The 19,119-nt window shown below is 38.9% G+C and overlaps 1 protein-coding gene and 3 non-coding genes across 4 annotated transcripts in view; all 4 read left to right on the forward strand.

The window, feature by feature from the left end:
* polr1a (RNA polymerase I subunit A) overlaps positions 1-19,119 on the forward strand; it is a 41,992-nt gene that overhangs the window by 18,391 nt on the left and 4,482 nt on the right. Inside the window, exons 18-32 of the mRNA XM_020920554.2 lie at positions 105-288; positions 680-762; positions 2,570-2,728; positions 4,182-4,280; positions 5,473-5,625; positions 6,307-6,389; positions 7,683-7,848; positions 9,604-9,727; positions 11,234-11,331; positions 11,770-11,963; positions 13,470-13,637; positions 14,293-14,428; positions 15,834-15,991; positions 16,122-16,251; positions 18,452-18,562. Of these exons, the coding sequence (XP_020776213.2) occupies positions 105-288; positions 680-762; positions 2,570-2,728; positions 4,182-4,280; positions 5,473-5,625; positions 6,307-6,389; positions 7,683-7,848; positions 9,604-9,727; positions 11,234-11,331; positions 11,770-11,963; positions 13,470-13,637; positions 14,293-14,428; positions 15,834-15,991; positions 16,122-16,251; positions 18,452-18,562 (2,046 nt within the window). The remainder of the gene's footprint in view (positions 1-104; positions 289-679; positions 763-2,569; positions 2,729-4,181; positions 4,281-5,472; positions 5,626-6,306; positions 6,390-7,682; positions 7,849-9,603; positions 9,728-11,233; positions 11,332-11,769; positions 11,964-13,469; positions 13,638-14,292; positions 14,429-15,833; positions 15,992-16,121; positions 16,252-18,451; positions 18,563-19,119) is intronic.
* Positions 4,625-4,759, forward strand: LOC129410761 (small nucleolar RNA SNORA5). The gene has a single exon (XR_008633012.1). It is a non-coding gene; the product is annotated as a small nucleolar RNA SNORA5 (small nucleolar RNA).
* LOC129410763 (small nucleolar RNA SNORA5) lies at positions 7,173-7,307 on the forward strand. Its single transcript, XR_008633014.1, has one exon. It is a non-coding gene; the product is annotated as a small nucleolar RNA SNORA5 (small nucleolar RNA).
* LOC129410762 (small nucleolar RNA SNORA5) lies at positions 8,238-8,372 on the forward strand. Its single transcript, XR_008633013.1, has one exon. It is a non-coding gene; the product is annotated as a small nucleolar RNA SNORA5 (small nucleolar RNA).

The raw sequence follows: 19,119 nt of genomic DNA on the forward strand, positions 1-19,119 counted from the left end.
GATTTGTACTTGTTTGGGGTTCTGGATAATACCGTAGATCTAGTCTCCAATTCACTATTCATAGTCATTTGTTTAGCTTTTATATGCAAGATTTCTGTTCGTAGGTGGTGATCCGTGAGGGGGAGTTGTTGGTTGGAGTCCTGGATAAGGCCCACTATGGCTCTTCTGCCTATGGCCTGGTGCACTGCTGTTATGAGCTCTATGGAGGAGAGACCAGCGGAAAACTGCTCAGCTGTTTGGCCAAACTCTTCACCGCATATCTACAACTCTACAGAGGATTCACCCTGGGTACGGTATTTAAAAGGGCCCATATTGCACTGTGTTCTGATCTATGTTATAATGTAGTTTCCTCATCACAAACTGACCTGCAGTTGTGCTTCGTTTTAACTGTGTTTTCTCTTAACTTCAAGTTGTTAACAGGCGTGCTACTGTATGCCCGGCATTTTTGATGACAAAACAAAAAACAAACAAAAAAATCAAAGTGAGACTAAACTCCAAATAAATGTTTTTCTGCAATTTAACAGTGTACATGCCGTTTTAGGTTGTGTTATCCACTGTTTCTTCTTAGTGCAGCCCAGTTTAACAGCTCATTTAGACTGACTATGGATGGAATTAAGGTGTTATTAAGAGTGCATATAAAGTTTCCATCACACCCAACTATAATCTTTTTTCTGTTCAGGTGTGGAGGACATTTTGGTGAAGCCTGGTGCCAACAAACAACGTAAAAAGATCATTAAACAGTCACTGAAAATTGGGACCAAAGTGAGTTTTTACAGATTCTAGATATGTGTTTCTTTGCAGTGCCCCGTCTTTAGTTGGTACAATAAATAAGATCTTCAAAGTAGTTAAAATTTGAAATTAATGGAAAAATCTCAAATTAAAAAGAAAATTTGGTAACTTTTTTATCATGTTTGCGTAATACCGTAATTGGAATTTTGTGTTCTTGTATTTTGATAATCATAATTTGAATATACACACTGAAAATATTATTTATTGTGTTCTCTATATTCTCTATCTAGAAGTTTTTACTCACCGTATTTCACTTTTTTGGTTAAAATGTAGTTAGGAAGTCTCAATGTACAGAAATCTCTCTACGTTTATTCATACATTAAAATAGACTTCAACAAACTTTACTGATCCACAAGAGAAATGATTTAGACACAGTAGCTCACACATCACAATATAATTATAATAACAAAGAGGAAAAAATACAAATGGCAATAATAAATTCTAAATAAGTAGCAATAAAAATAGAGACTGGCATAATTATATAAATGTAAATGTACAAGTAAAAATAAAATAAGAAAAAAGTAATTATCTATACACAAGAGGTCATAAGGAAAACAGTGCAAAGATGACATGATGACTGACCAGTGTTGGGGAGTAACAGATTACATGTACCAGAGTTATGTAATCAGAGTACAAATTATGAGTAACTGTATTTAGTTACAGTTATTGTTTCAGTGAGTGGTAATTGGATTACAGTTACTTTGTTGAAATAAATGGATTACACTGCGGTATTTTCCTGTTTTCACATTTGGGCTATATCCCCTTTTTTTTTTCCTCGGTAATTCCACTCATTGCTGGATATTAAACCAGGTCTAAAACCAGGACTAAACCAGGACTAAACCGGGTCTAAACCAGGACTAAACCAGGAAGAATCCAGGACTAAACAAGGACTAAACCAATTCTAAACCATGTCTAAAACAGGATTTAACAGGACTAAACCAGGACTAAACCAGGACTAAACCAGGACTAAACCAGGACTAAACCAGGTCTAAACCAGGTCTAAAACAGGATTTAACAGGACTAAACCAGGAATAAACCAGGACTAAAGCAGGTCTAAACCAGGTCCAAAACAGGATTTAACTGGACTAAACCAGGACTAAACCCGGACTAAAACCCGGACTAAACCAGGTCTAAACCAGGTCTAAAACACAATTTAACAGGACTAAACCAGGTCTAAACCAGGATTTAACAGGACTAAATCATGCTGCTCGGACCATGTCTCCTCTTCTTCTATCAATAATATTTTTATACGGTTAAGTAAAGGCTCGGCCCTTTCATTTTCTTTTATCAGGCAAAACAGCTTAAGTGAAGATATCCTAATCTTTGCTTTCTACAGCAAATCAAGTAATCCAAAGTATTCAGATTACGTTACTCACTTTAAGTAATTTAATGGATTACGTTACAAACTACATTTTGGGGTAGGTAATCTGTAATCTGTAGGGGAATACATTTTAAAAGTCACCTTCCCAACACTGTGATTGACAGGACATAGGGTTATCTGTTACATAAGGGTGAGTTGTTGTACAGTTGTAGGGAGTATTATAGTATGAATGTAAGTCTGTATTTCTCACCGTTTTAGAGCGGAACGGTAGGAGCCTGTTGGAGAATAAGAAATTTCACAGTCTTTTAAAATACAAATTCATTCCAAGTCCCCCTAGTAAAGTCTCTGTACTCCTGGTTTTGAGACTCTACGGCTACTGAAATAGTCATTAGTTGCAGTCTTTTTTTAAAACCTTTTCTGTTCTCTTAACTTTGTATTATATTCCTCTCTCTCTTTCAGGCTCTGCAGGCTGCCTTTAACCTCCCTTCTGACGTGGAGCAGGCAGAGGCTCAGAGCAGGTGGCAGGACTCCCACCTGAATCCCGACCAGAGAGACTTCAGTTTGGCAGACCACAAGTTTAAAGAGGTCGCCAACCAGATCAACAATGATATCAACAAGGTAACAACAAGATCCGTGTAAAATACTGTGAAGAAGATAGAGCATGTCCAATCTCAAGTGTAAAAATAAAATCTCAGAATTAGCTGTTTAAAAATGGAAAGATGTAAGAATAATATGTTAAGTATTTTCTGATAGTTGAACCTCAAGTAGTGCATTTGAAGACATTTTTAGCACATTTCTCTTGGACTTAAAGGGTGCATTTTGTAACTTTTCTGGTGGCGAGCCTATCAAATGCTTCTCTCCATGGAGATGTTATTGCTTTGTATGGAATGTTTCACAGTATAAACTAGGGTTGGGTATGATTAGTCGATTAATCGATAATTGATCATTAAGAATTTCATCGATTACGTTCATTTTAATCAACAAACCGAATGTAGGTTGCTGTGCATAGCGTGACCAAACGGGTCTGTACATGTGTCTCTCTGAACTCAGAAGGAGCGAGACACAAACAGTCGGTCAGTCTGCAACGTGCTGAAGCGCAAATGCGTATTTAACGATGACTTGTACAAGAAATTCCATGCTTTCCGTTGCGTTCGGGACAAGTGTGAGGCCATGTGCACAGTGTACAAAGCAGCACATATGTTTCGGTGTCCAGTGGGAAAAAGTTCTGCCAGGTGAGAGTCGCTCAATGTCGATGACGAGTCCCGACCTCCCTCCCCCCGTACGGTGTCCTGGTTTTGACAAATGCAAATATGGTCACACTAACCTGTATTTCACTAAGTCATGTCGCATCAGAGCACAAGAGCTGTTTTTTTTTCTTCCCTTAATTTATGTAAATTAGCCATGTGGTTTTAAGTTTTGTTTCTGTGAGAGTTGCGCATATCTGCATTAAACATATTATAATGTCAAACGGGCTGATGTGGCTCTAGAGTGGTTACGGTTTATATGTTGTAAAGTTGAATTTATTTATGCAGATTAGTGCGGATAGTAATAATAATGATGATAATTTTAATATAAAAAACGTTAATGATTAATCGATAATCGATCGTTAATTCTCCCGACGATCGATTAAGAAAATTTTATCAAATGCCCATCCCTAGTATAAACCCTTCTATCTTCATGGAGACCAAACCAGCCCAAGTTACAGGTCAGATCTGTATAGAGGCAACCCTGCTCACAGTCAAAATGCCTGTTTTTCTAGATATTTCTGAGCTATTAAACCACCTGTAGTTGAATAAACGTAAGGTAGAGTTGTTTAATGTCATACATAGAAACAAGCAGGTGATGGATTCCTAACCAAAAAGTTACATAGTGCACCTTTAATGTAGTCTGATTATTACAATGTATTTTTTTTTTATATTATTCTCATCAATAACATGCACCCTAGACTATATATACCCAAATCTAGCTGGATAGTGAAAAGCTTCTTCTCCACAATGTTCGTACAAATTATAAGATGACCAATTTACCTCACTTAGATATAATGCTGTTACTGTCTTTGCTCTCTCTCCAGGTCTGTATGCCCATAGGACTCCATAGATCTTTCCCCGACAACAACCTGCAACTCATGGTTCAGTCTGGAGCCAAAGGATCCACAGTCAACACTATGCAGGTAACTCATCTTTATTGTTTAGGTGTATTTATTAACTCAACTTATTTTTTATTTTTTGTGTAACCTTTTGGTTGTGAGTCTGCCATTGCTCTGCCTCGAATGTTCCACAGTATGACATTAAATTACAAGCGGTTTTATAGCTCAAAAATGCTGATGACCATTCTGACTGTTAGTGAGGTCGCCTCTCCACAGATCTGACTTGTAACTTGGTCTGGTCTGGACTCCATGAAGATGGAAACGTTTAATACCATACTGTGAAACATTGCAGACAAAGCAATAACATCTGGAGACAAGCGTTTGACAGCCCCTCCTCCAGAAAAGTTACATAATGCACCTTTAAATAGTGCAGTCTTGTCAAATTCAGTGCTCCGTCTTCAGTCGGTGTCACTGGCCAAAATGGCTGCCACAGTGAAGTGTAGTTCATGGGCCTCATTGGTTTACACCTGATCTCTGAGGATAAATATGTACTACACACAGCTAAGATCTGTACTCTGCATTCATGTTAGTTATACTGTGACATAAGTTAATGCGATTATGTGATAGATTTTATTGTAAGCTCCTAAGACATAGACCATGACTCTTTGAGCTAAAATCAAATATTTTAAAGAAAGCAATCTGAAGAAGTATGTCCGTATTTTCCGGGCTATTAGACGCGCTCTTAAGCCTCTAATCCCATCAAAAAATGACCGCGCGCCCCACAATCCAGAGCGCCCCATACACGAATCCACTCGGGTATCCCAGCACGACTTCAGTAAACTACAAAGCCACAACACGCACAGAACAGACAGCGACCGCACGGCGAAAAACAGACACACTCATCACTCCACGCTGACGAGGAATGGAATGGAGGAACAAACCGAAAAAGCGAGTGCAATGTACCACTTCTAGACACAACTGAGTCACTGCGAACACACCGACAATCCAGCGGTCCCAGACAACACCCTCCCTACTCGCCACAACTGAACAAAGCCTAGAGTCACCGTGAACGCAACAAACAAAGTCCCACTGACCCATCCAACTGTTGTGTTTTGTTTAAAGTCCGGTGCGGTTTATTTGTGAAAATGTTCGAAAATAGACCATTTAATGACACTGCGTCTTATAATCCAGAGCACCTAATTGCCTGGAAAATATGGTAGTGTCTTTACTCTCTTAAATAATTATGTTAAAACTCGTCTTGTCCTTTTTATTGTAGATCTCGTGTCTGTTGGGTCAGATCGAGTTGGAGGGGCGGCGGCCTCCCCTGATGCCTTCAGGGAAATTTCTGCCGTGTTTTCAGCCGTATGACCCCTCACCTGGAGCTGGGGGGTTTGTGTCTGGAAGGTTCCTCACTGGCATCAAACCACAGGTGAAATGAAAACACTGAAGTTGTTAAATTATACATTTATATTTTATTATATATTTGTACAGTTAAATTATACACACAAATGGTTTTACAAATGTCTTCAGTCAGAAATGACCTTAAAGCAGATATATTGTGCTTGTCTCTGCTCTATAGTTATAATCTACAACACCCGTTGATTATTATGTTATTATTTAGACATTTTAAATCACAATATTCATCTAAAAACAACTAAAACAACTGCACATCACACTAGAGCAGAGCTTTTTTTTTTTTTTTTTTTTACACCTTTGGACCAAAATGACTATGTGACGCTGCCCAATCCTACGTGTATCACTGATTAAGAAAATAAAACTGGAGAAGGACGAGTGTACAGAGCAGTGGGCGTGTACTGGTGGCAGTGAAAACGAGGGTAAATTGGAGCAATGACGCCTTGAGTACAGAAGAATAAAAATTGCCTATACATGCACGAGTCACTCTAAATACAATTTCAGAGGGTCAATGAGAAGAGGAATAACTAACATGACTAAAAAGTCAATTTTGTAGAATCGGTCTGCTTTAAAATGATGTGGTACGGGATTATTTAACAACTATTAGAACGTTTAGGTGATGACATTTACCATAAATCAGACAAAATAAGGCAATAATTTTTGTCATTTAGCTTTTACCTGTTGATTTCTATGGCAGGAGTTCTTCTTTCACTGTATGGCTGGGAGAGAGGGACTGGTCGACACGGCTGTGAAAACCTCCAGATCTGGATATTTACAAAGGTAACATTGTGCTGCTCTTTATATTTATACATGTTTCAATTAGGGATGGGCATGATCAGTCGATTAATCGATAATTGATCATTAAGAATTTTGTTGATTACGTTCATTTTTAATCGACAAACTGAATGTAGGTTTCTGTGTGTAGTGTAGGGTGACCATCCGTTTTTCACGTCCTGTCCTGGCGTCCGGGTTTTTGTTTTTTTTAATAAAGTGATGCAAATGTTCAGGTTTTCATTTCCTTTCATTGGGACATTAAACTGAGCGTCTCTCGTAGCGTCTCTGCACTCAGAAGGAGCGAGACACAAACAGTCAGTCTGCAACATGCCGAAATGCAAATGCGCATTTAACGATGAATTGTACCAGAAATTCCCTGCTCTCCGTCCCAGTCGAGATGTGTGAGTCCATGTGCATAGTGTACAAAGCAGCACATATGTGTCTCTGTCCAGTGTGCCAGGGACCTTAAAGCACCAGCACACCCAAAAACATGAAAAAGTTTTGCCAGGTGAGAGTCGCTCAATGTCGATGACGAGGCCCCACTTCCCACCCCCCGTACGGTGTCCTGGTTTTGACAAACGTCCAAACGGCCAAATCTAGAGTGATTATGTTTATATGTCGTAAAGTTGAATTTATATGTGCAGATTAGTAATAATGATTAATCGATAATCGATCGTTAATTCTCTTGACGATCGATTAATGAAATTTTCTCAAATGCCCATCCCTAGTTTCAATAGTTCATAATAGTTGTAGTTTTTGAACCAGGACTCAAATCTGTCTCATAAATAGTGCAGTCTTGTCAAATTCAGTGCTCCTTCTTCAGTCGGTGTCACTGGCCAAAATGGCTGCCACAGTGAAGTGTAGTTCATGGGCCCCATTGGTGTAAACATGATCTCTGGGGATAAATATGTACTACACACAAATACATAAAGGTGCAAGTAAGAACTAAATAAAGTTTGCTTGGATTTAAAATAATTGTATTTATATTCATTAATAAAAAACTATTATAAAGTAATTATATTTCTTTCTCTATTTCTCTTTTATCCCCCTCTCTCCCTCTCTCACCCCTCTATTCCTCATTTTTTAATCCCTCTCTTTCTCCCTCTCCTCATTTCTATTTTTAATGCCTCTTGCACTTTCCCTCTCTATTTCCTCTCCCTTTGTTCTTCTTTCCTGCCCTCTCTCTTTCTCTCCATCACCCCCTTCCTTTTCTGTTCATCTCCACCCTCCACTCTCTTTCCTCTCCTTTACTTCCCTCTCTCCTTTCTCCATCTCTCTCTCTCTCTCTCTCTTCCCCAGATGTGTGATCAAACACCTGGAGGGTCTGGTGGTGCAGTATGACCTCACAGTGAGAGACAGCGACGGTTCTGTCATTCAGTTTCTTTACGGAGAAGATGGACTGGACATCCCAAAGACTCAGTTTCTTCAACCCAGACAGTTCCCCTTCGTCGAGGAGAACTATGAGGTACGAAGCAAAACCAGGGCCGAACCAGGGCCGAACCAGGGCCGAACCAGGGCCGAACCAGGGCCAAATCATTACTGAACCAAGATTGAACCGGGAATAGGCCTGGACTAAACAAAACTGAAAACAAACTACTTATAAATCAAATTATTCAAAGCAAGGTTATAAGAACTTTCACACACACGTCCTTCCTTGTTTGCTGACAATAAATAGATGCAAATGTACACTTTGGTCTCATTTTGACCTCAAGATCTTTTCTTTCTTTCTTTTTTTCTTATAAGAGCTGCTGCATTTCACTTTCTATGTGAAGTACAGCCCCAACATAGCAATATATTGAAAAGTCTAAATTTGATATTTTCAACATTGAGTAAAGTTTGCAGTATCATAAATAGTGCAGTCTTGTCAAATTCAGTGCTCCTTCTTCAGTCGGTGTCACTGGCCAAAATGGCTGCCACAGTGAAGTGTAGTTCATGGGCCCCATTGGTTTAAACATGATCTCTGGGGATAAATATGTGCTACACACAATGTATATGGCTTTAATCCTATTTTAGTGCCTGGTTTAGTCCTTGGTTTAGTTCTCGATAACACCTATTTCAGTCTGGATTTAGTCCTGGTTTAATACAAGTTTGGTCCCTGGATTAGTTCTGCTTAAAACCTGGTTTAGTCCTACTTTAGTCTGGATTTAATCCTGGTTCAGATCTTGCTTCATTTGTCCTTGTTTAATCCTAGTTTAGTCTGCTTAACACCTGGTTTAGTCCCTCATTTATTCTGGATTTAGTCCCAGTTTAGTCCCAGTTTAATCCTGTTTTAGTCCCTGGTTTATTTCTGTTTAACATCTGGTTTAGTCCCTCATTTAGTCTGGATTTAGTCCTGGTTACGTCCGCCAAGGAGGTTATGTTTTTGCCGGCGTTTGTCTGTTTGTCTGTTTGTTTGTTTGTTTGTCTGTTAGCAACATAACTCAAAAAGTTATGGACCGATTTTGATGAAATTTTCAGGATTTGTTGGAGATGTGAAAAGGAAGAACTGATTTCATTTTGGGGGTGATCCGGAAGAAATCCTGGATTCTGGATCACTTTGAAATTTTAGTTAACATTGTGGTAAATGGGGCCAAAAATTTTGTTTCTCAATATCTCGGTTAATTATTGACCAAACCCCATGAAATTTGACTCAAGGATGGACAATGTGATCCTCTTTCATATTCCAAAGGCTGATCCGGATCTGATCCAGAAGACTGATTTTATCGCAATTTATATAAAAAATGGGGGTAGTCCTTGGCGGAGGTCTGCGCTCTCTGAGTGCTGTTCTAGTTTAATCCTACTTTAGTAACTGGTTTAGTTCTGGTTAAAACCTGGTTAAGTCCCTCATTTAGTCTGGATTTCGTCCTTGTTTAATCCTATTTTAGTCCCTGGTTTGGTTCTGTATAACACCTGTTTTAGTCCCTCTTTTAATCTGGATTTAATCCTGGTTTAAGACTACTTTAGTAACTGGTTTAGTTCTGGTTAAAACCTGGTTTAGGTCTGGTTTAATCTGAATTTTGTTATGGTCTAGTCCTGGTTTAGCCCTGCTTTTACCACTATTTTAGTCAATCTTTGGTCCCTGATTATAAATGTCAGTTTATTGGTTCTAACTGTCCCTAATTTGGTTTTAGTTTATTCAACATTATACTAATATTTTTTTGTTAAAGTTGATGTCTATTTAATATTATGTGAAAATATTAAAAATAAATAAATGAAATTATGTTAACTTTTTTTTTTATAGGTCATAAAGAAATCCCAGGGTCTTGATGAGGTTCTGTCTCGGCTTGACCCTGAAGCTGCCAGACAACACTTTGCAGCGATTCAGAGATGGAAAAACAAGCAGGAAAGGGCCAATCCGAGACAAGGTGAACACACAAACATTTCTGCTACAATCATATGAGGCGGTGTTTTATTTTACTTATATTTTACTATATTTTACAAATATATTTTTAAAAATCTTTTAGTATAATTTATTTACATGTTCTACATTACGCAAAATTGATTTTGTGAACTTAAAGTCATGTTAGAATGTTATTTCTTCAAAAGCATACCTGGGGTTTTGTTTTGTTTCATTCACACATGTTTAAGTAACTCTTTATTATGAGTCTGTCTACATCTCCAAAGATCAAAATGCTCTGTTCCACCTTGTGATGTATGATGAACCGGTAGTTTTCAAGTCAACAGCTACTTTTTATCTTTTGTTCAGTATACATTGGCAATTCCAGGGTTGAAACTTTCCAAATGATTCCAGTGAACGTGTGTGGAGTTTAAAAACACAGTGGAACATTTCCCGTAATGACACATGACATCACAAGGTGGAACAGTGTTTTCCTTTTGAGAGAAGAACTCAGCCTATATCTGCAAGTTTTGTGTGAATGAAACAAAACACAACTCCAGGTCTGTTTGTGATGAGGAAACTATATTAGAACATGACTTAAAGCTCACATGAGTCAGTTTTTGTAATAATAGCACCTTTAAATCTACATTATGAGGAGGTGCTCAGGATGTTTTGGGGCCATTTTGAGAACTTGATGATACATGCCATTTTAAATTACGTCTTTGAGAACAGCTGCTCTCCTGAACCTGTCTGATCATGTCTGCCATCTCATCATAAAAAAATCTCTTCTCCTTAGTTTCTCCTCAGGTTGGAGATGTAACTACTGTTTCTTTCACTGTATATCAACCTTGCAATACATTTTTATTAATTAAAGCTACACAGTGTGATTTATTTTATTTTTTTCATAGCCCACTTGTGTCTATGGAGTTGTTATTGCTTAACCCGGAATGTTCCACCAGACCCTTTACTTTTTTAGTTAATTCTGTTCATATTGGCTGCACTAAAGCAGCAAGGAATCATGGTCTATGTAGTTCCATCACTTTTTTTTTTCTATTATACAAAACAAAACAATAAAACAAACACAGAACAGAAGAGTGCCGTTACAGTCGTTCAATGAAATATCAATTAAGATGTGTTTATGCTATTAATTTTCAGATAAAATCCGATCTGATAAGTTTCACATACTCAGTCCATTTCGTCCATGTTTCATAAAATAAGTCCCTTTGGTTCCGGAGGGTGAAAGACAGCTTTTCCATCACATAAATTTCAAAGACTATTTCTATCCACCCTCAGCCATTTTCTTGTAATGGCTTTTTTGCTTTCTACAAGTAGGATTGCTTATAACTTTTTATCATCATTTCCCCAACTCTGGACATTAACATCTCCCAAGTATAGACACTCAAGTGTAAGCATCAATTTAGATCCAAAAACATGGTTTATGTGACTCCAAATCTGTGACCAATAAAATTTCAGAATAGTGCAATCCCATCACTTTTTTTTTATATTTCACATATTTATTGCTCTGTTTTTCCAGGTGCATTCTTGGTGTTCTCACAGAAGAAACTGGCCAAACTCAAAGAGTCAATAGAAATGAATGAAATCCTCAATGGTCGAGACACTCCAACTTTACAGGTACACTAACCACTCATCTTTGTACATTGATACTTTGCAGTGACATCGTGGATCTCTATGGTGGAATCTTCACCAGTTACCATGGTGACCCAATACACACATTAGTCTCACCTGTTGTAGTTCTAATCCCAAATCAGATCATAAATTGTTAATCTGATCACATTTATCTGTCAAGATTCAGTCAGATCAACCAAACTTAAGAGCATGTGGTTTGAAGTTCAGAATTTAGAAGAATACATTTGACTATTTTTGTGTTTAATGGACCTGATAAAAAGTATTTTAGTTTTGGAAATTAAGAGTAAAAGCCATTTATGAGTTTTTTAAAAAGTCAAAATAAAATTGAAGCAAAAATTGTGATCTGTGAATATGAGGGGAGAAAAAAACAGATTCATTTCTTTGTTCTGTTGCTCAAGCCTAATGTACCTTCTCTCCTCACAGTTGATGGAGCAGTGGCGTTCCCTGGATGCACAAAGCAGGTCCAAGTTTGGGAGAAAGGCTTTGCGATGTCCTGAGCCGGTGCTGGGTTTAATGAGGCCGGACGTAAGCTTTGGATCTGTGTCTGAAAACTTTAATGACATCACAGAGAAATATCTGAGCAGCCGAACGGACCTGAGTGAACACAACAAGGAAAGGTTTGTTTAAAAAAAATGTTCTGAGATTGTGTTAAAGGTAGGGATGTAACGATTTTTCACAGTATGCGTCTCATTCAGAGGCTAACAAAACTGTGAATATGCTACTTTTCCTTTTTAAAATGCCTTGAGAAGCCTGTGGTTCTGTCATAACTCAAAAAATTAAGATTAAAAAGTGCTTAATAAGTTATTTTTTTGGGTTAATTGGACTGAAACAGAGCAAAGGATCATGGTCTATGTAGTTCCCTCTGTTTCTTTTAGCTCATGCTGCACCATAACTAGGAATTTAAGTAAAGAGAAGTGAGATTCAGTATATTGTGATGGTCCACGATATTATTGAGAGACTTTTGATGATACGACATCACAATATTTTGGTTATTGTTACATCCCTAGTTAAAGATGCACTGTGTAACTTCGAAGGTGCAGGGAGGGTTCGCTACTTGCTTGTCTCCATGGAGATGTTATTTCTTTGCTTGAAATGTTCCACAGTAGGGCGTTGAACATATCTCCCTTGCATTTGTTCAGTTACAGGTATTTTATAGCACAGAAATACCTTCAAGTTGCACTGTGTACCATATTTTCCGGGCTATTAGGCGCTCTGGATTGTAAGACATACTGGCATTAAATGGTCTATTTTCGAACTTTTTTAACAAATAAACTGCACTGAACTTTAAACGAAACACAACAGTTGGATGGGTGAGTGGTTTTGTTTGCTTGTTGCGTTCACGGTGACTCTGGGCTTTGTTCAGTTGTGGCGTGTAGGGAGGGTGCTGTCTGGGACCGCTGGATTGTCGGCGTGTTCGCAGTGACTCAGTTGTTCAGTCGTGTCTAGAAGTGGCACATTGCACTCGCTTTTTCGGTTCGTTCCTCCGTTCCGTTCCTCGTCGGCGTGGAGTGGTGAGTGTGTCTGTGGGTGTTTTTCGCTGTGCGGTCGCTGTCTTCTCCGTGTGTGTTTGTGTGTTCTGCGGCTGGTGCGGCTTTGTAGTTTACTAAAGTCGTGCTGGGACACCCAGGTGGATTCATGTATAGGGCGCTCTGGATTGCGGGGTGTGCAGTCGTTTTTTGATGGGGTTGGAGGCTTAAGAGCGCGTCTCATAGCCCGGAAAATATGGTAACTTTCCGGGTGGAGGGTCCTTCACCATGGAGATATTGTTGCTTTTCCTGGAATTTTTCACAGTATGAGGATATTTCCATTGAGACAGTTCCACTAGAATATATATTTTGCAAGCTATTGTTCTAAAAGAAACATCTATAATTAAATAATAAGCAAGTATAATGCCATTCTGTGGTACATTCTAGTGAAAGCAATCTCCATGGACACAACCAGGGGCTTTCCAGGAACGTTACATTGTGCACCTTTTAAAAAACATGAATTCTTACCATGTGCAGGCTTCCTTATCCATAGATCTGACCATTAACCTGTCTCCATAGTGAATATCAAGTTTATTTGTATATTGTGCAATAAAGAAGAAGTAACAAAAATATCTCTTTTGTGTTTGCCTCCTCCAGCCTTCGTCACCTGTTACATTATAAATGGCAGCGTGCTCTGTGTGACCCCGGGGAGGCCGTGGGGCTCCTCGCCGCTCAGTCCATTGGGGAACCCTCCACTCAGATGACTCTAAACACGTTCCACTTTGCTGGAAGAGGAGAGATGAACGTCACGCTGGGAATACCTCGGTAAGTTATACCTAAAGAAGACATATACTGTAGTGCTTGTGTGTGTTGTGTAGTTCTAATCTACAGTGTGACACCCGTGGATCATTCTGTTATAATTTGCACATTTTAAATCACAATATTGATCTAAAACAAAAGAAGCAAGTCCACTGCTTTCCACGTGCCTCAGAGCTTACTTCTGCTTTTTGTATGGAACTGTCGGAGTTAATGACATAGGTGAAGGGATTTCATTTTAGAACTCAGTTACTTCTTGTATTTTTATACTCAAATTTTTTCCACAAGCTCACACTTAACTGATGTAAAACCTGTCATATTAAGTTAGGTCTAAACAGGCATGACTTTGGACTGGTCAAAAACTATGTAGAATGTAGAAATCAGTACTAAACCAGAACTAAATCTCTCTGTCTCCCCCTCTCTCTCTGCCTCTCTTTTTCTTTTTCTCTTTCTCTCTTGCATCTTCTCTCTTCTCTCTTGCATCTTCTCTCTTCTCTCTTGCATCTTCTCTCTCTGGCTTCCCTCTTCTCTCTCTCTCTCTCTCTCTCTCTCTCTCTCTCTCTCTCTCTCCCTCCCCATTTCATATTTCGTTCTCGCACTCCCTCGCTCTCTTTCTCTTTCTCTCTTCCCTCTTCTCTCTCTTCTCTGTCTTGTGTCTTCACAGACTGAGGGAGATCCTGATGATTGCCAGCTCCAACATAAAGACTCCCATGATGAGTGTCCCGGTCCTGGGCACCAGAAAAGCCCAGAAGAAAGCCAAAGTTCTGAGGAAAATGCTCACGCGTGTCTGTTTGGCTGAGGTCAGTCTTCAGAGGCCAGAGAGGAGTTTTGTACACTAACACTAATAGCAACTAGGGATGGGCATGATTAGTCGATTAATCAATAATTGATCATTAAGAATTTCATTGATTAAGTTCATTTTAATCGACAAACCTAGGTTGCTGTGCGTAGTGTGACCAAACAGGGGTCTGTACATGTGTCTCTTTGCACTCAGAAGGAGCGAGACAAACAGTCGGTCAGCTGCAACCTGTCTAAACACAAATGTGTATTTAACGATGACTTGTACAAGAAATTCCACGCTTTCCGATGTGTTCGGGACAAGTGCACAGTGTACAAAGCAGCACATATGTTTCAGTGTCCAGTGGGAAAAAGTTTTGCCAGGTGAGAGTCGCTCAATGTCAATGACGAGTCCCCACCTCCCACCCCCCGTACGGTGTCCTGGTTTTGACAAACGCAAATATGGTCACACTAACCTGTATTCCACTGAGTCGTGTCCATTAATCCAACACAAGTTGACTGCATCAGCGCACAAGAGCTGTTTTTTTTTCTTTGCTTAGTTTATGCAAATGAGTCTTACGGTTTTAAGTTTTGTTTCTGTGAGACTTGCACAAATCTGCATTAAACATATTATCATGTCAAACGGGCTGATGTGGCTCTAGAGTGGTTACGGTTTATATGTCGTAAAATTGAATTTATTTATGCAGATTAGTAGTGCAGATAGTGATAATAATGATGACCAAAACGTTAATGATTAATCGATAATCAATCATTAGTAATTCTCCCAACGACTGATTAAGAACATTTAATCAAATGCCCATCCCTAATAGCAACTAGTGTTTATATAATTAGATTGCATAGAGCTACACTGACACTGAGATATGAGAACAATGATTAAGCAGCTTCAAAGTGTTAACATTCAAAAGTTTACTAAAAGTTTTGCAGTCACCGTCCTCACATTCAAAAGCATTAATCTGAATGTAGATGTGCCCTGAAGGCTCTGAAAACATGTTCTGTATATTTAGGGGTGTAACAGTACATGTACCGAACATCCTGTACCAAAATAATTCAGCACAGGACGTTTGGTTTCGTGCAGGGCTGTGTACGAGTCAAGTCACGCAATATGTGTGTGTTTAAAGCATCTTTCTTACAAATAAATACACCTACAATTGAAATTAAATTCAAGCTGGATACAGTTAATGCCATAGTAAAGAACTTTCTTGGCCAAAAAATAACATCTCATGATAGCGGATCCCCATAAGAAAGTTACAAAGTGCACCTTTAACCAGGCAGAATAATTATTAGAATGATGTATGGTTCAATAAATGGGAGATGAACAGTACTTTCTGGGCTCAATTTTTTTTGGTAAGCTTTTTTTTTGTAGATAATTGTCATAATTTGTTGTCTGTATGTATTTTGTGTGAACAGTTGTTGCAGAAAGTGGATGTTGTGGAGTCCTTACAAATCATTGGTTCTTACAACAAAATGCGAACCTTCAAAGTCACCTTTCACTTCCTGTCACCTGAGTGTTACCAGGACGATAAACTTTTGACCCCATCCCAGATCCTGCACTACATGGAAACAAGGTGAGAGGAGAGGAGTCATTATTAAAATACAAGACTTAACTAAAATTGGAGAGGAGAGGGTCATATTCATTCATATTTAGACATTTACAATATTATTAACTGCATTTAATTTTCTTCATTTTGTTACCAGGTTTTTCCTTCTTCTAGCTGATGCCATAAAGAAGCACAGCGCTAAACTAGCTTCTATTTCCGTGGAAACAAGAAAAGCAACTCTCAGAGACAAAGACAATGAAGGAGATGGACCAGGTGGCTCTGCAGCTGTAAGAGTCATTTGTGAGCTTTAAGTCATGTTATAATGTTGTTACCTCCTCAAACACAGACACATACAGTCGTGGTCAAAAGTTTACATACAGTACACGTTCAGAAACTAAATCCCCTACTAACTTCAAGTTACACGCTTCATCCTTGAATAAGCGGCCATTCTGGAATGCATAGGGTAATCGCTTTTTGGAAATAAGAAGAAAAGGCATAACTTCCTGTTAATCATTTATTTATTTAATAGTTCTTTTAACAGCACAACTTTTTCAGTGGTTCATAAGTTTACATACACCTACTCGTTCAGGGCTTAGTACTTCGTTGCATTTCCATTGACCTTGATAACTTCAGCAAGTGGCTTTGGATATCCTTCAATCAACTTCTCACAGTAATCCCTGGAGATCTTGGGCCATTCCTCCTGGCAAATTTCGTACAGTTGTGCTACGTTTGTTGGTCTCCTCTTACAGACTTGTTTCTTCAGTTCACTCCACACATTCTCAATGGAATTGAGGTCCAGACTCTGTGAAGGCCACTCCAACATGTTCACCTTGTTTGTCTGGAACCATTTTGATACTATTTTGGCTGTGTGTTTCGGGTCGTTGTCCTGTTGAAACATCCAATTTCGACCAAGCTTCAGACATTTGACAGAGTTTTTGAGGTTTCTTTGCAATATTTCTATGTAATCCTCTTTCCTCATGATTCCACTGATCTTCTGGAGTTCTCCAGTTCCCGACGCTGCAAAGCAACCCCACAACATGAGACTTCCTCCACCATGCTTCACAGTTGTAACTGTATTGTTGGGGTGGAAGGCTTCACCCTTTCGCTGGAAAACATACTGTTGGTCAATATGACCAAATAGTTCAATTTTCATCTCGTATAACCACAGCAAATTCTTCCAGAAGGCCTTATCCTTGTTCAGGCTGTTTGGCAAACTTCAGTCGTGCTTTTCTGTGCCTCTCTTGAAGTAATGGCTTCTTTCTGGCCCGACACCCTCTCAGCCCATGTCGATGGAGAACTCTCTTGACCGTGGATACTGATACATCTGTTCCAGAGGCAGCCAATTCATTGCAGATGGCTTTCTTGGTCGTCTTTGGGTTCATTTTCACTTTTCTGACCAAAAGCATTTCATCTCTGGGTGTTAGTTTCCGCCTCCTTCCAGACCGTGGCATTACAGCTGTACTTCCACGGTGCTTAAATTTTTGGACAATTGTCTGAACAAATGCTCTAGGGACATGAAGCCGCCTGGAGATGGTTCCTAGGGATGAGCCTGCCTTGTCCAAGGTCACTATTCGGTCCTTAATGTCCTGAGTGTGTTGTTTTGACTTCCCCATATCAAGTCCCCATATGCAGTGTGTGTGAAGTTAAGCTGTTTATATACCCCTCAAATGTATAAAACCTGTTAATTATGCAATATGACTGAACACTGGACTAAATGGGACCATTGCATGGTTGATTGCACAAGCTGCCTTCAACCAATGTATTGTTTATTGGGCAAGGCATGTGGGTGTATGTAAACTTATGAACCACTAAGAAGTTGTGCTGTTAAAAGAACTATTAAATAAATAAATGATTAACAGGAAGTTATGCCTTTTCTTCTTATTTCCAAAAAGCGATTACCCTATGCATTCCAGAATGGCCGCTTATTCAAGGATGAAGCGTGTAACTTGAAGTTAGTAGGGGATTTAGTTTCTGAACGTGTACTGTATGTAAACTTTTGACCACGACTGTAGTTGTTTTGTTTCATTCAAATGTTTGAGTAAATTAGTCTGTTTACATCAGGAAAGTTCAAAATGCTCTGTTTCACCTTGTGATGTCGTGAAGTGGTAGTTTTCAAGTTAACTGCTTCTTTTACCTTTTGTTCAGTAGAGATTGGTAATTCCAGATCTGAAATCATCCAAATTATTCTAGTGAAAGTGAATGGAGTTTAAAAACACAATATCCTGTATTACCACATGACATCACAGGGTGGAACAGAATGTTTATTGTTTGAGAGAAGAACTCATCCCAAATGTGCAGGGTTTGTGTGTTAAACATGTGTGAATGAAACAAAACACAACTCTAGGTCTGTTCTGTTTGCGATGAGGAAACTACATTAGGACAGATCAGAGAATATATATATATATATATATATATATATATATATATACACGGACCCTTTAATAATAACTAATAAAGATCTATATTTGAATGTCTTGTGTGGAACAGTTGGATGAGGACGACGGGGAGGAGCAGGAGCAGGAGATTGTGGACGACAAAGAAAATGAAGGAGATGCAGACGCCACAGACGCCAAACACAAAGACAAACAAGAAGAAGAGGTAACACTCACTACTGCTGCTACTGTTACTGCTACTACTGCTAGTGCTGCTGCTACTACTACTACTACTTCTAGTGCAAATGCTACTGCTATTTCTGCTGCTACTACTGCTGCTACTACTAATGTTACTACTAATGTTAGTACTACTTCTTCTACTAATGCTACTGCTACTATTACTGCTGACTTTAGGATAAATATCGAAGGTTAATAATATAACTCAGATTACATCATTTTCAGTTTCAGTGAAATTAGGGTGGTGCAAAAATGAGACCACAACAAGAACTACTATGCATCTACTACTTTGTATGGCCTTCATTATTTTTAATGACAGTTTCAAGTCTTCTAGGCATGGAATGAACAAGTTGGCAACATCACTCCATTCTTCAACAATGAACTCTTTCAGAGACTGGATGTTGGATATAGAGTGATGCTCATATTGTCTCTTCAGAATACCCCAAAAGATGTTCAATTGAGTTCACATCAGGTGACATACTTAGCCTCGGAATCACTCTCACCCTGTTCGTCTTCAGAAAGGCAGCAGTGGCCTTAGATGTATGC

The sequence above is a fragment of the Boleophthalmus pectinirostris genome, unplaced genomic scaffold, assembly GCF_026225935.1.
Source record: "Boleophthalmus pectinirostris isolate CB_2022bp ecotype Guang Dong unplaced genomic scaffold, ASM2622593v1 HiC_scaffold_23, whole genome shotgun sequence".
Classification (NCBI taxonomy): domain Eukaryota; kingdom Metazoa; phylum Chordata; class Actinopteri; order Gobiiformes; family Gobiidae; genus Boleophthalmus; species Boleophthalmus pectinirostris.